We start from the raw sequence: 15,785 nt of genomic DNA, 5'->3' as shown, positions 1-15,785 counted from the left end.
ATCATTTATGATCCAAACATGAATTCGAAAAGAAATTCGACAATCATTGGTTTACGCCTGTGCTGGATTCGAACCTGCGACCTCAAAGTGAGAATCAAGCGTTCTACCAACTGGGCTACCACAGCTACCTACCCTGTCTATCATTAATTTAAGAGCCATTCTCTTGTCGGTGTAGCATTCCTCTCCATGCTACTTTTTAGAGAAAAATAGGGCAGTGGTTTCCCTCTTGCCTTCTGTCCTATCATATCGCTGCCCTGCCCTATCTGCCCATGTCCTGTGTGTTCATGTCCTGCTCAATCATAAGCCTTAATATATATGTATGCCTAAGTAATAATGTAATAATTAATTAAATTCGAAAGAGACGGCGAGGCCGCGGCGGACGCAGGCGCAACAGAAACCGAGTGACCACAGCTCAACCTGAAGAAGCTGATGTAAGTATACGATTCAGTATAGTGTAGTGTGTACCTCCACACCCATGTTACATACATATCTATGTCATATGTCATATCCATAGACAGATAATATACGACCGTCTTAGAAGACACACGTTTCTTATTTACCTAACTTCACAACTCCGGCGTCCCACAGTGCATGGCGACCCTGCCAGTGCTGCCTTACGGCGGCGCTGCGCACGAGTTAGAAAAGGAGTGAAATGTGAAAAGTGTGAAATGTGATAATGATGGGAAGTCCGTGCCCCCACGTGTGCGTCACGGGGTTCATACAACTTCGAACTACGTTTTCGGGCTCGGACTTAAGAAATTGGAAATGAAACTTCTTATACGTTGTAGTTACATTATAATAAACATACGAATTCGACATTATCTAAGTTGGACTTACCGGGTCGAAAAAAGACTTTGTATGGGTACTGTGAAGGTGTTAAAAGATAGGAATGCATAGAAATAACAGCGCGGTTGGTGGTAGGGCTGGCAGAGGAAGACCTAAAAGGACGTACCTTGACCGAATTGGAGATCGATCTACTCTGAACCGGCGTGCGATGAAACGATTGATGAATGTGGAGGAAGCAAGAGAAGTGTGTCAGGATCGAAGCAAATGGAATGATATAGTCGGATGAGTCGTTAGACAAAAAATCTATTACTTAAGTAAAATTGACAACTCAAAGTATAACTACCTATCTTCTTCTACTATCGTGTGGGTTGTGAGGTGAATTCCCAACCTCGTCAACCCTGTTGTCAGGGTTATTAATGAGCCGCCAAAGGCCCTTGACATGGCTCATGTAACGACTACTTACTTACATCAGCCTGTAATGTCTCAACCAAAGGAACGAACGGAATACGTTTATACACGGCAGTGCGAATGTGATGGATTTCTGCTCCGCACCACCCAAATCCCCTGGTAGTTGCGGCTTCCGAGTACATTCCGCTTAGGGACGGTACTGAAAAGTATCGGCGTCCGAAGGACGTAATATACAATCCCGACGAACCGATTACTCTAGCCATAGAGGCAGCCAATCAGCTCGCGACACCGAACACTTCAGGACCCCGATACCGACCCCGCCGGCGTGGTCGACGTTTTCCCTCATTCAGCGCTTATCGCTATCGACCCTCTAGGGTCGGTTAAATCTTCCAAATATTTTTCCTCTCAGACGACGCCCTAAGCCGAGGTTCGCGCCCAACTGGGCACCCTCAGGCCTGTTGTCTTAAACGTTGTACCGGGTGAGAGCCTTCAGCGCTCCCCATTTGTCCGGCCAAGTAGTTAATGCCATCTGCGGCAAATCTACAATAAGTCACGTCAAAAAAAATGTGATGGATAGACATTAAACTACACCATAGTGTTACATCTTTGCATATATGTTCCAGAGGAACGCGACAACATCCGAGGTGCCAATCGCCAGACGTGGTGACCACCTCCTGAGGCAAGGGAAGGGTAGCAAGAAGAATAAGAAGAAGAAGATCACATCGGACACCTACGACCCGCCTATTAGGGTAAACAAATGATTTTTTTTAACAAATTCATTATTATCTAGCCTTCCTCGCGACCAATGGCCTAAGGGAAATCGGTTGTTCCGATAGTGTACAATTATTATAAGGGATAGGACCCTAAGTAAGCGTATACCTTATCTCATCAACAGTTTGCCTAAGAACATGACGACATGATTCATGATTTTTTTTTTGTTATGTTGGTATCATTATATGTTTATTGCACCAGCCCGTGCTCCAATGAATAATCTTCTTTCACCCTAAGGTTAGGCAACCTCTGCCAGGCGGCAGAAATTGCTATTTAGCAATAAACTAGTTGAGAGTGTCATAATGATTTTGGGTCCGCTTATGCCGCGCCTATCATATTGACAAAAGAGACGGTGCAACTACTAGGGCTTATTTCTGAAAGAAATCTCTTTCAGCCAACCTGTTATAAATGAAGAGTCATTTATGGTTTTTGTAAATATGATAACATTTGAACACCTTATCATGTAAACTTATAGAGCTATGAAGCTGGTTTCGTTGAGATGCCCAAGGATCTATATCAAGCCCACTTAAGACCTGGAGTCATCTTCAGGATCCACATGACCGAGGCTATCCTCAAGATGCAGTACAGGAAGTAAGTGATATTGCTTATTTACATAAAAATCTCATCCTTACCATATGCTGCCTAACGCCATAGAATAAGAAATGATACTACGTATAGAACGGCAACTCTCCGCTCCCCACCAGCAGCTGGGCTAGGTTTACCTCACCCCCCGTCGAACATAGTTTAGACTTGAATCGTATGGTGTCAGACGTCACACACACAGATGCGCGTGTACGATAACGTCAATGTGTAGTGTCTGCGTAAAACGAAGTTGTTTGAATGAAGTGTCCGGAATGTGTTAACGCGTAGGTAAGTGTAAGCGAGAACGAGTCCGCATGTTCTCTCCTTTGCTCCTCAGCCACTTACGGCCATTTCAGATGGAGCAACACCTCGGACACTTCATACAAAAAGTCGTTAATATAACCATCAATCCGCACTGGGCCCGCGTGATGGTTTAAGGCCCGATCTCCCTATCCATCCATAGGGAAGGCCCGTGCCCCAGCAGTGGGGACGTTAATGAGCTGATGATGATGAGGCCTGTGCTGGGTTCGAATCAAAGTGAGAGACAAGCGTTCTACCAACTGGCCTATCACGGCGCACTCAATATGTGTACCACTTCCAGCTACGGCGAAGACAAGGACGAGTCGGTGATAGAAGCTGACGTGGAGTACCTTAGGTTGACCAGGAAGGTCATCAACGATGAGATCACCAAGTTCGAGGACCTCAAGTGGCTCATCGGCTGGTTCAACAACCGCTCCGACTTGATACAGGAACACATGTGTAACACCAGATACTTTGCTGTTGGTGAGTGGAAATACCACTTGATATTAACTCAGAATCATGAGCAGAACGGCCTCCGTGGTCCAGTGGTTGAGCGTTGTGCTCACGATCCGGAGGTAGGGTCGAATTCCGGTGGGGACATATCACGAAAATCACTTTGTGATCCCTAGTTTGGTTAGGACATTACAGGCTGATCACCTGACTGTCCGAAAGTACGATAATCCGTGCTTCGGAAAGGTTAGAAGCTATGTAACTACATAATGGTGCTAATTCCTGTAAATACCATCTAATTTTATTTTAAGTTAAATCTGTCATTTTCTTATCCGCCGAAAAGGAAAGGGACGGGTAATCGACAAGCATAAAATTTATGGAACACACGTCAATTTTAAGCACAAATCTAAACCAACCGTCTAAAAAAATTACATCCGTCAATTACCCGACACAGTTAAGTACACAGCACGTCAAACGGATTGCATACCAGCGACGTACCTTTTGATTCGCCCGGGTTATTCATTCATTTACTCATTCTTCCTAAAATTAAGAGTTGTGAATCATCCGTCCCTTTCCTTTTCGACGGATATGAAAATGACGGATATAACTTAAAATAAAATTAGGCGGTGTCTGCAGGAATCGGGGCCATTATGTAGTCATATGACTACATATCGATAAGACTTTGTATGTTACATGACTAAGTAAGTAAAGTAAGTAAGTTAAAACAGTTTTTCAAAAAGATTCTATGACTTTCTAGGATCTTACCTGTATAACAAATGTAATAAAGATATTAAAATTTACCCATTAAACATTTACCAATGTAAAAAATCAGTAGCGGTATGGTTACAGAATTTTAATTATGACGAAACAGAGAATTTATTAGACATAATTAAATAGAAGTGAGACGCACTCACGCACGCACACACACACATAAAAGCATTTATAGAATTAATATTTTCTTTTTAAACATTTTTTTGTGATTTAGTCTATGTTTAATTCAAGTTAACTATTTTTATTTTTTCTTTTTCTATTTTGTTATTTTCTCTTGACCATGGCTTTCTGGAGGTGGAGGCCTGGAGTCCTAAAACACAGGGTATCCTAGTTTAGGCTATCAGCGTCTACAAATATTGTATTTTTGTATGTATTTATGTATCCATGTGTTTTTTTTTTTTTGTAGAGGAAATAAAGATTTACTTACTTACTTACTATGTTACATGACTACATCTCGATTAGACTATAAGCCATTTTTGACTAGATCGCTTTACGACTACTTCTCGGCTTCTTCTTCTATCGTTGTGAGGTGGATTACCAACCACATCAACTCCAAAAGCCCCTGCCGTGGCTCATGTAACGACTACGTACTTACATCAGTAAGTAGTAACCAGGACCAACGGCTTTACGTGCCTTCCCAAGAACAAAGGAGAGCAAGCAAGAGAAGTGTGTCAGGATCGAAGCAAATGGAATTCTATAGTCTCTGCTTACCCCGGTGGGAAATAGGGGTGAGTTTATGTATGTGTGTAAGAACGAATCATCTTACTTTCGGACGGGGTCAGCCGATAGTGTTCTAACCAAACTCTGGTCCCCACCAGGATTCAAACCCTCAACCATTGGAGCACGGATGCTGTTGTGTGCCGCACCTATTTTTCTTTGCGAGTCGATGACGATCGATACTAAATTTTTGCTTTTCAATAATTGGCAGCACCTATTAACAAAAAAAAAGAGGAGCTCGGTGGCGCAGCGGTAAACGCGCTCGGTCTGCGATTGTTGAACTTAAGCAACTTTCGCAAAGGCCGATCATAGGATGGGTGACCATAAAAAAAGTTTTCATCTCGAGCTCCTCCTTGCTTCGGAAGGCACGTTAAGCCGTTGGTCCCGGCTGCATTAGCAGTCGTTAATATCCACCAATCCGCACTGGGCCCGCGTGGTGGTTTAAGGCGCGATCTCCCTATCCATCCATAGGGAAGGCCCGTGCCCCAGCAGTGGGGACGTTAATGGGCTGGTGATGATGATTAACAAAAAATAAAGTTGTCAACCTCTACCCTCTCGACCTGCCCAGGTATTCCTCCAACGATGTTCACGCACTCCGAAGAATACATGAAGCGAATGTGTTTGTTTGACAACGTGTACATCGACCACATCCCTTACGTGGTCGGCGAGGACAGCTCCCTGATGGCGGCTGTGGCACCCCCTGTGCTGCATTGCGATGCTGCTACGTGCACTTCCGTGCCTTTTATTGACAGGTAAGAGTCTTAGCCAGAAGAAAAAAAGATCAGAACTGGGCACCCTCAGGCCTGTTGTCTTAAACTTTATACCGGGTGAGAGCCTTTAACGCTCCCCATTTGTCCGGTTAAGTAGTTAATGCCATCTGCGGCAAATCTACAATAAGTCACGTCAAAAAAAAATGGTTAAATTAGGTAGGTATTATAATTGGCAGCCCTCAGACGTCACACACACAGATGCGCGTGTACGATAATGTCAATGTGTAGTGTCTGTGTAAAACGAGGTTGTTTGTATGACGTGTCCTGGGTGTGAAAGTTCTAAAACGTGTGGTTTCCCCAGTCTGATGTTCGACGAGCGACTCCCGCGCACCAATGTGCGCACAGTGACCCGCTGCCAGGCCAGCTGCCGGGCACACTGCCGCAACGACCCCGACTGCCTCAAGAAATGCTCTGACCGCTGCCTGCGCGCCGAGTGATAATATGAGAATTATAAGTCTATTATAAAAAAGCTGTGTGTTTGTTCCGATATATCCCTCAAATCAACCTCAGGATTCTATTAATCCAATCTCAAGATTCTACTAAACCAATCTCAAAATTTTACTAATTAAATCTTAGGAGTCTACTAATCCAATCCCAAGATTCTACTTAATCTCAGCATTCTATTAATCTCATTTAAAGATTCTACTAATGCAATCTCAAAATTTTACTAATTAAACAGACTTAAACTCAGTGTTGGCAACATCCAACAAATTATATTTTTTACTTTTTATGTATAAAATGGCAAAATTTTTTCTCTCTTCTTCTATAATCGACTGCACCGTAATTATGTAATTTTCTGTGCACCTATTGAATATATAACGTGGTCAACTCTAAATCGCCGTATTCTTTACCATCCTCTATACACCAGCCAGAGCACAACAACCTGTGTGCGACACTCAGCATTCTACTAAATCGATCTCAGGATTCTACTAAATCGACCTCAGGATTCTACTAATCCAATCTCAAGATTATACTAAGTAATCGAATCTAAGATTCTACTAATCCAATCTCAAAATCGTACTAATCCAATCTCAAAATTTTACTAATTAAATCTCAGGAGTCTACTAATCCAATTTCAAGATTCTACTAGATAATTCAATCTCAAGCCTGCGCATAGATAAGAAGACTATCTCAATTCTCAAAATTCTATTAATTTAACATCAGAAATCAGAATGCTACATTAACGAGGTATATCTAAAATCACAGTGTAATAGTATATTTTTTTTATTAATTAAAAAGTAAGTACATATAATTATAAACCTAAACAGCCCTGCAATGAGGAAAAGCGGGATAAATGGACCGGTGCGGGGAGTTTTGTATGAAACAGCAAGTCCTACGCTCTAGCCCGCCTGTCCCGCTCTTCCCCTCTGTGAGCAAAAGGATATGGGTGTTAGTCACACACTGTTCAGACTTCGTGCTTCAGGAGTCGCCATTATGTGTATGCCGCCTGAGTATAGATCTCTCCATGGGTAGAGCTCCAGATCTAAACAGAAGTACTTGTGGGTACGACAGAACAAAGAATTACACTACGCAATAGAACGGTAACTCCGCCTCACACCAATTCGAATCGGGCGCAGAGTTCGCCCCCTCTAGGAAAATGTACGTCTGGGTTTTGGGTACTGTACCCTGAAAGGTCTCTCTTTTTTTACTTAGGTACGGTCAGAAGTAAATAGTTAGCGACAGACAAGGTATGTACATATAGTTAGTAACATCCAGAATTTCCAATAATTTAGGGACGTTCAAGGTAAATGAAATGAAATGAAGGTGGTCGTATAGACTACGAATAAATGCATCGGATGATCCGCGCAGGATATTTTATTTTTGTCTTCCATACATTATAATATAAAAGCTAATTATTTATTCGTAGCGTATAGATAGTAACACTTTAAGTGACCAAAAACATCGGCACAACCTTCGTGTCCAAAAAGTTGGCACAAGTCAACAACCTAATCGTACACATATTTTTGAACATCTTGACTGCTTGGATATTGGCGAAGTGAGTGTTGTCATATTTAAGAGGACATAATTGAGCCCAACTATCTGTCATTGTAAGCGTCTCGCGAATCTGGAAGATTAGGTTGTTGCGAACTTTTTTGGCAAGCAGGTTCTGCCGATGTTTTTGGTCAGAGTGTTACTATCTATACGGCCACCTTAAACGTCCCTAAGTTATTGGACATTCTGGATGTTGCTGACTATATGTATAGCTTGACTGTCACAATACAATACAATAAGTACAATACAAATACACTTTATTGCACCAAAATAAAAAGAAATAATTACAAAAAGTGTCTTAATTAAGTACACGGCAAATGGCGGCCTTATCGCTTAAAGCGATTTCTTCCAGGCAACCATAAGGTGAGGAAAAATGTAAAAAAAAATAATAATTGAAAGATTGCGGGTACAAACTATAAGTACAACTTATTACCAATAAAGTACAATTTTACCAATAAAATACATGCAAATAAATATATATAACATACTTACAAATATAATATATACCTAACCTATATACATAACCTAACACTATTTGCTATTTATTTATTTCACTGTCACTATTTGCTTCTGACTGTACGTTCTTCTATTATGTTCAGGCTCCTGCGTAATCTCAGGGTAAGAGTGCAGTATAGTGTCACACCCCGAACACTTCATACAAAACACCTCGTTTTACACAGACACTACACATTGACGTTATCGTACACGCGCATGTGTGGGTGACGTCTGACGCCCATACGCTTGAAGACTAAAGTGAGACCGAGGGTAAACCTAGCTCAGCCGCTGGTGGGGAGCGGAGAGTTGCCGTTCTATTCTACACAGTATACGTTAACAGCCTCCGTGGTCTATAACAGCCTCCGTAGTCTAGTGGTTAGAGCGTTAGGCTCAAGATCTGGAGGTCCGGGTTCGATTCCCGATGGGGACATTGTCGAAATCACTTTGTGAGACTGGTAAGGACTTTCCTGATTGTCCGAAAAAGTAAGATGATTCCGTGCTTCGGAAGGCATGTTAAGCCGTTGGTCCCGGCTATTAGCCGTAAAAACACCTCCACCAACCCGCAGTGGAGCAGCGTGGTGGAGTATGCTCCATACCCCCTCCGGTTGATTGAGGGGAGGCCTGTGCCCAGCAGTGGGACGTATATAGGCAGTTTATGTATGTATGTATACAGTATACGAAGGCGCAGCGTGGGCAGGCCTCCCACAAGGTGGACCGATGACCGTCTGAAGTTCGCGGGAAAACGCTGGATACAGGCAGCAGAGGATCGGTTATTGTGGCGAGCCTTGGAAGATTGGACGATTTCCAGCTGATAATGATGATGACGTAGTATTAATCCTATGGCGTCTGTGGTCCAGTGGATGAGCGTTGGACTCACGATCCGGAGGCCCCGATTTCGTATCCCGGTGGAGACATATCACAAAAACCACTTTGTGATCCCTAGTTTGGTTAGGACATTTGAGGCTGATCACCTTATTATCCGAAAGAAGATGCTACGTGCTTCGGAAGGCACGTTAAGCCGTTGGTTCCGGTTACTATTTACATATGTAAGTGTGTAATTGTTACATGAGCCTTTGGCAGCTCAATAATAACCCTGACACCAGGATTGATGAAGCTGGTATACCACCTCACAACCCACACGATAAGAAGTATTAATCCTAATTGTATGATGGTGTGACTTTGTTTTAACTTACCTTCCTCAATCAGATCGTGTTCAGGCTCCTGCTTAACATCAGGGTAGGAGTACAGTATGGTGTGGTCGTGTGGCCCGCCCAGGTGGATGACCGGCTTCATCTTCACCGTGGTCAAGAGTCTGGTCACTGAGGCTTGGCGGAGGAAACTGGCCATGGAATGAAGAACTGTAAAGATAATACAATGATGATGATTATGATGAGGTCGATATGCAATCGGGGAGCGCCGGCTTGGAGCAGTTCGAGCCCAGGTTATAGAATAAGGAATAGTGATGTTCCGAATATCCGTATCCGCGGATATCCGAGATAAAAGAAAAATCCGTATCTGTATCCGTTACTTTTCACGCGGATCTTTTACGGATCTTTTTCAGGTGATTAAGAAGAATTATTAAATAAAAAACTATAAAATTCTATTCAGATTGTTTTTATTTCTTAAAATCAAATATTTGGCACCTTTATATTGCAAACATTTAGATAGATAGATCTTTATAATGAAAGCAAGATAAAATATCACTTTTATAACAATGAAATAACTAAAACTTTAATCTTTTTTTTTAAGAAAATAAAGATCCGTATCCGTATCCGCGGATCTTTACACTAAATATCCGTATTCAGATCCGCATCCGCGGATATACATTTTTAACGTTCCGGCACATCACTAATAAGGAATAATACTAAGTATGTATAGAACGGCAACTCCCCACTTTATGTATTGCTAAATAGCAATCTCTTTCAGGCAACCTTTAATAATATAAAGACATAACATAATATAAACATAAATAGCCTATATACGTCCCACTGCTGGGCACAGGCCTCCTCTCAATCAACCGGAGAGGGTATGGAGCATACTCCGCCACGCTGCTCCACTGCTGGTTGGTGGAGGTGTTTTTACGGCTAATAGCCGGGACCAACGGCTTAACGTGCCCTCCGAAGCACGGGATCAACTACCTTATACCTTTAAGTATAAGAGATATTTAATATTATGTAATATAGCGGGATAGTGCAGCATGGGAGTACTTATACGTATAAAAATAAATACAAAGATAGATACACTTACGAGTAAATAAACTACATTATAATAATACACATATAACTGTTCATCATCATCACCAGCCCATTAATGTCCCCACTGCTGGGGCACGGGCCTTCCTTATGGATGGCTAGCGAGATCGGGCCTTAAACCACCACGCGGGCCCAGTGCGGATTGGTGGTTATTAACGACTGCTAATGCAGCCGGGACCAACAGCTTAACGTGCCTTCCGAACCACGGAGGAGCTCGAGATGAAAACTTTTTTTTGTGGTCACCCATTCTATGACCGGCCTTTGCGAATGTTGCTTAACTTTAACAATCGCAGACCGAGCGCGTTTACCGCTGCGCCACCGAGCTCCTCCTCGCATATAATTGTTACAATAAATAAATATCAATACTTAAACTACTACATATACTATGGTAGAAAAGGAGTAGATAGATTATGAAGATGAAGAGGAAATAGACGTAAGGAAATGCGCCTTGACTTGCCCTTTAAAGGACTGCAGTAGTTTTAGGCGGATGAGACGTTCGTTATGTAAAAATTGACGATTCAAAGTGTAACTATGTTACCTACTGAATAAAGATATTTTTGAATTTGACTCAAATGATGAAGCTCTCCTAATGCTTACTTTTGTTTACAGACGTTTTGCTAATAGGCAAGTTGCTTATAATAAACGTTTCTTTCTTTCTTTCTTAGACGTTACGCGTGTTTGACGATTTGCTACTTAGTTCTTCTGCTTGGGCGACGGTGAAACACAATTTTATTTCGCTATCTTTATGTCAATTTCAGTACGTTAGTTTTGAAGTTAAATGTCAAATCAAAAGAGGTCAATAGACCTCTTTAGTAATAACTTATCAACAAGTTTTGAGTCTCGAATTTCTCAGCGGTGAAGAATCATCTTGAGGAAACCCATATTCCTGAGAAATTCATTTCATAGATACACATCTCACGACAAAGTGCCAAAACACAAAGTGACAAAGTGTGTCAGGATCGAAGCAAATGGAATTCTATAGTCTCTGCTTACCCCGGTGGGAAATAGGCGTGAGTTTATGTATGTATGTACATCTTACGACAAAGGTCCGTAACTTAGGCAGTCATTAAAAAACCGGACCTGTCAAATCTTAGACCCTGTGGAAAACAGCATAACGGTGAATTCCTATTTGTAATAATATAAACTCACGACTGGATACCGACCCCGCCGGCGTGGTTCGGCGCATACCACTATCGTTGTGTTAAATTTTGTATCGGTTGAGAGCCCTCAGCCATAGAATAAGGAATAATACTACGTATAGAACGGCAACTCTCCGCTCCCCACCAGCGTCTGAGCTAGGTTTACCTCACCCCTTCTCGAACATAGTTTAGGGTGGTATTAATAGACTAATCTCAGCTGAAACTGCCTTCAAGATCATGCTCAAGTCCCTGTTTTTGTATGAGAACTGTCCCATTGACATGATCAATGAAAATTGATTATGAAATTAACATGACATTATTGTATATTGTATTATTATTTTTTATTTATTTAACTTTACATCCTTAAATCTAAATATCTTTTAAATTTTGACATTATTGCTTAATTCAATTCAATTCATTGACATTGTTACTTTGTTTTTACTATTTAAATTATTATAAATTGCTATAAATTTTATGCTATTAATCAAATCAAATCAAATATACTTTATTGCACAGAACTAAAATTTCAACAATCAGACATAACACATGAAAACAGTACAATTAATTATTTTTGTAAGTCATATAATGTTTAAATATGTTAAGTATGGATGATGTATAATGTCGAACACAATGTGAAAATTGTTAACGATGAACGCGCTCGGTCTGCGATTGTTGAAGTAAAGCAACTTTCGTAAAGGCCGGTCATAGGATGGGTGACCACAAAAAAAGAAAAGTTTTCATCTCGAGCTCCTCCGTGCTTCGGGAGGCACGTTAAGCCGTTGGTCCCGGCTGCATTAGCAGTCGTTAATAACCATCAATCCGCACTGGGCCCGCGTGATGGTTTAAGGCCCGATCTCCCTATCCATCCATAGGCGAGGCCCGTGCCCCAGCAGTGGGGACGTTAATGGGCTGATGATGATGATGATGACATAAATAAATAAAAATAAATAAATATCTAGAGGGCAGTCTCGAATCGTATGGCGTCAGACGCCACACACACATATGCGCGTGTACGATAATGTCAATGTGTAGTGTCTGTGTAAAACGAGGTTGTTTGTATGAAGTGTCCGGGGTGTGTATCAGCGCTCCCCATTTGTCCGGGTATATAGAATAAGTCATTTCAAAGAAAAAACTCACGACTCAATTCTCAATTGAGGTGGTCAGAAGACTTATTTTCATATAAACTTTACAAAAAAGGTTATTATAAAGTTAGTGATTATTTAAAAGATATGAATGCATGGGATTAACTGTCTGAGAACTGATATTAGGCAGCTAAATTACTCAATTGTATTTTTAAAGAACGTCTAGGGCCCTGTGCCGAGGTTTTTCTTGCAGCTTCTTTTCCCCGGCTATACAGGTTGTGAGAAGCTGCAGTAGTTTTAGGCGGATGAGACGTTCGTTATGTAAAAATTGACGATTCAAAGTGTAACTATGTTACCTACTGAATAAAGATATTTTTTAATTTTGAATTTGAATATTATTGTTATAAATAACAACAGTTATCCCTTATCAATAACGCAACGGTGTGTTTGCGCGTAATCGTTTTGAGAATATAGACTACCACGAAACGGGTTGGGTCAGATCAAAGGTTATTTGATAAAGTAATACTTACCTACTCTATAAAATGGTGTTAGTGACACCGTACTGAATACTGTGAGGGTCAATGTGCGATGTTTTTTTTTTTGTTTTGCTTTTCCCCGAAGGCTGTTTATTATAATAAAACCCCACATGTTGGCAATTTCAAAAAAGGAACGTCACGTCACTTTTAAGAGAAAAACGTTTTTGGCGGGTGTTCCGTCTGGGACTACGAAGAAGAAAAAACAAGTGAAGACGATTATTGTCGAGAGATGCAAAAACTGAAAGACTAATTGCTGTATTCTTTTGTATAATAATTCTTATTATAATTTGTAGTAATAATATTTGGTTTCCGTAATAAGAGTGATATCTGTGGTACTTAACATTTTACTGATTAAAACTGGGTATGTTACTAATATTTACGTTTTATTGTAGAGTTTGCTAACACACACAAAAATAATTGAATGGACTGGGGGGATTAAAATGGCCACATCGAAGCAATTCATCTAATAAAGCAATATTGCTATCGACTACTTGACAACCTAGTCAAATGCGATGCTTTTTACGAAACGTCAAAACGGAAATTTTCTTCGGAGATTGTATGGAAATACTGTCCTGTGACGTCAACAATAGAAGCGGTCAAACGTCGTACTCATTGTTACATAATTCGTAAATAAAATTCAAAAATAACTCGAAATGTAAAATGAGATTGATGTTTGTTCATCTTAGACTGGCTTCTATTTCTAGATTAGCATTTTATAATTTATCTTTGACCCTTAATCATGGGCTGAACCATCCCTCTCAGTATTCGGTACGGTGTTACGAGCTCCCTGCATAGGTTTCGACGCTAAGCCATAGAGCAAAGAATAACTATTAAGCTATTAAGCTTTTTTTTTTTATGTGACTTATTGTAGATTTGCCGCAGATGTCATTAATTACTTGGCCGGACAAATGGGGAGCGCTGAAGGCTCTCACCCGGTACAACGTTTAAGACAACAGACCTGAGGGTGCCCAGCTGGGCGCGAACCTCGGCTCAGGGCGTCCTCTGAGAGGAAAACTATTTGAAAGAATTAATCGACCCTAGTGGGAAGTCGTCGACCACGCCGGCGGGGTCGGTATAGGGGTCCTGAAGTGTTTGGTGTCGCGAGCTGATTGGTTGCCTCTATGGCTAGAGTGATCGGGTCGGTGGGATCGTATATTAGGCCTGTACCCAGAACGTATAGAGACTGTTTATGTATTTATTTTGAATTGTTGTAGATTTGCCGCCTATGGCATTAGTTACATGGCCGGAAGATTGCTTGCTCTGCCCACCCTGTTAGTGAAGTCTGTATGTACACCTATGCCCATCAGTGGGACATATCATAATCATAATCTCCCTAGCATTATCCCATTTTTCACAAATTGATTGCTATTGTAATTTGTTTATTAATTTTATTTGTTATTTTAATCTGTGTTTTAAATTCGTATACCGAAAGGTGCGACATGGCGACATAGTGCGACAAAAATTCTAAATATATAAAAAGAGAAACTGACTGACATATCAACGCACAGCCTAAACGGCTAAACGTAGGCACTTGAAATTTGGAAGGGACGTAGCTTAGGTACCGTAGAGGTGCATTAAGAAAGGAATTCCCGGAATTCCCACGGGAACGGGAATTAGCGGGAAAATCCTTTTATATGAAAAATCTAAACCGCTTAAGTTAGACGCTTGAAATTTGGCATGCAGGTACCTTAGTAAACTTAAAGCTTAGTTGCAACAGGATATTGCAAAATTCTCACGGGAACGGGAGTTAGCGGGAAAAAACATTTGTACGTAGTCGGTCCCAAAGTTCTGTCATATATGAAAATAGTGATAAAATAAAAAGTACCAATAAGTTTATAAAAATTTATATATCAATTTAAAGTATATTTATTAAGAAATGACAATAACTTAAAATTATTCGAAATGACCTCCCTTGTTTTTAGTAACTTCCCTCAAACGCCGCGGCCAGTCATCTATCGCAGCACGCACCATATTCATGTCTATTTCAGCGACGGCTTTAATTATGGCTGACTTCAGGCTCGCCAAATTTTTGTGGGGTTTAGCACAGACCTTGTTCTCTAAGACCTGCCAAATTTTATAATCCAGAGGATTAAGGTCCGGACTGGAGGAAGGCCAATCTTCGTGTCTAATAAAGTCAATTTTTTGATGGTCGAACCAGGCTTGAGTAGTTTTGGCTTTGTGTGCAGGCCCAGAATCCTGCTGCAACACGAAATGATGTCCTGAAAATAGCGTGTTGGGCAGATCTTTGACAAGCCGATTCAAAACCGTCTCTTGGTACACTTTTGCACTGGTTTTGACACCTTTTTCGCAGAAATGAACCTCCGTTGGCCCATAGTAAGAGACACCTAACCAGACCATCACTGAAGATGGATGATGCCCATGTTGAACCCGCGGAACTTTTTTTCCTGCTTCTTCAGAGTTCTCTGCGTACACTCTATCGTTTTGCTTATTGTACTTTTCTTCTATATCAAAAATTTTTTCGTCTGTAAAAAGTATGTCACGGTGCCGGTTTCTCGCGTACCGTTTTAATCTTTTCGGGATCTTTTGAGTCTAATTGCTTTCAGGCGGGCATTAAGTAAGTGTCCACTCTTTTTCTTGTATGCTCGCAACTTAAGGTCTTCGTTTAAAACCTTTTTGACTGTTTTTGTACTGACCCCCATCTGCAAAGCCATCAGTTTCTGTTTTCGGACAGGATTTCTTCGTATGCGCGCCTTTATCGCTTTGATCACTGCTG

The 15,785-nt window shown here is 41.1% G+C and overlaps 1 protein-coding gene across 1 annotated transcript; it reads left to right on the top strand.

Annotated features, from left to right (window-relative positions):
• The first annotated feature begins 889 nt into the window (after nt 1–889).
• On the top strand, nt 890–5,992 carry LOC126378752 (uncharacterized). Its single transcript, XM_050027132.1, has 6 exons — nt 890–910; nt 1,818–1,943; nt 2,441–2,556; nt 3,149–3,330; nt 5,354–5,537; nt 5,857–5,992. Exons 1-6 carry the CDS (start codon nt 890–892, stop codon nt 5,990–5,992), a joined length of 765 nt encoding a protein of 254 aa, XP_049883089.1.
• Nucleotides 5,993–15,785: the final 9,793 nt, after the last annotated feature.

Source organism: Pectinophora gossypiella, chromosome 27, assembly GCF_024362695.1.
Source record: "Pectinophora gossypiella chromosome 27, ilPecGoss1.1, whole genome shotgun sequence".
NCBI classification, from domain to species: Eukaryota; Metazoa; Arthropoda; class Insecta; order Lepidoptera; family Gelechiidae; genus Pectinophora; species Pectinophora gossypiella.
This window is presented reverse-complemented; position numbering and strand designations above follow the sequence as displayed.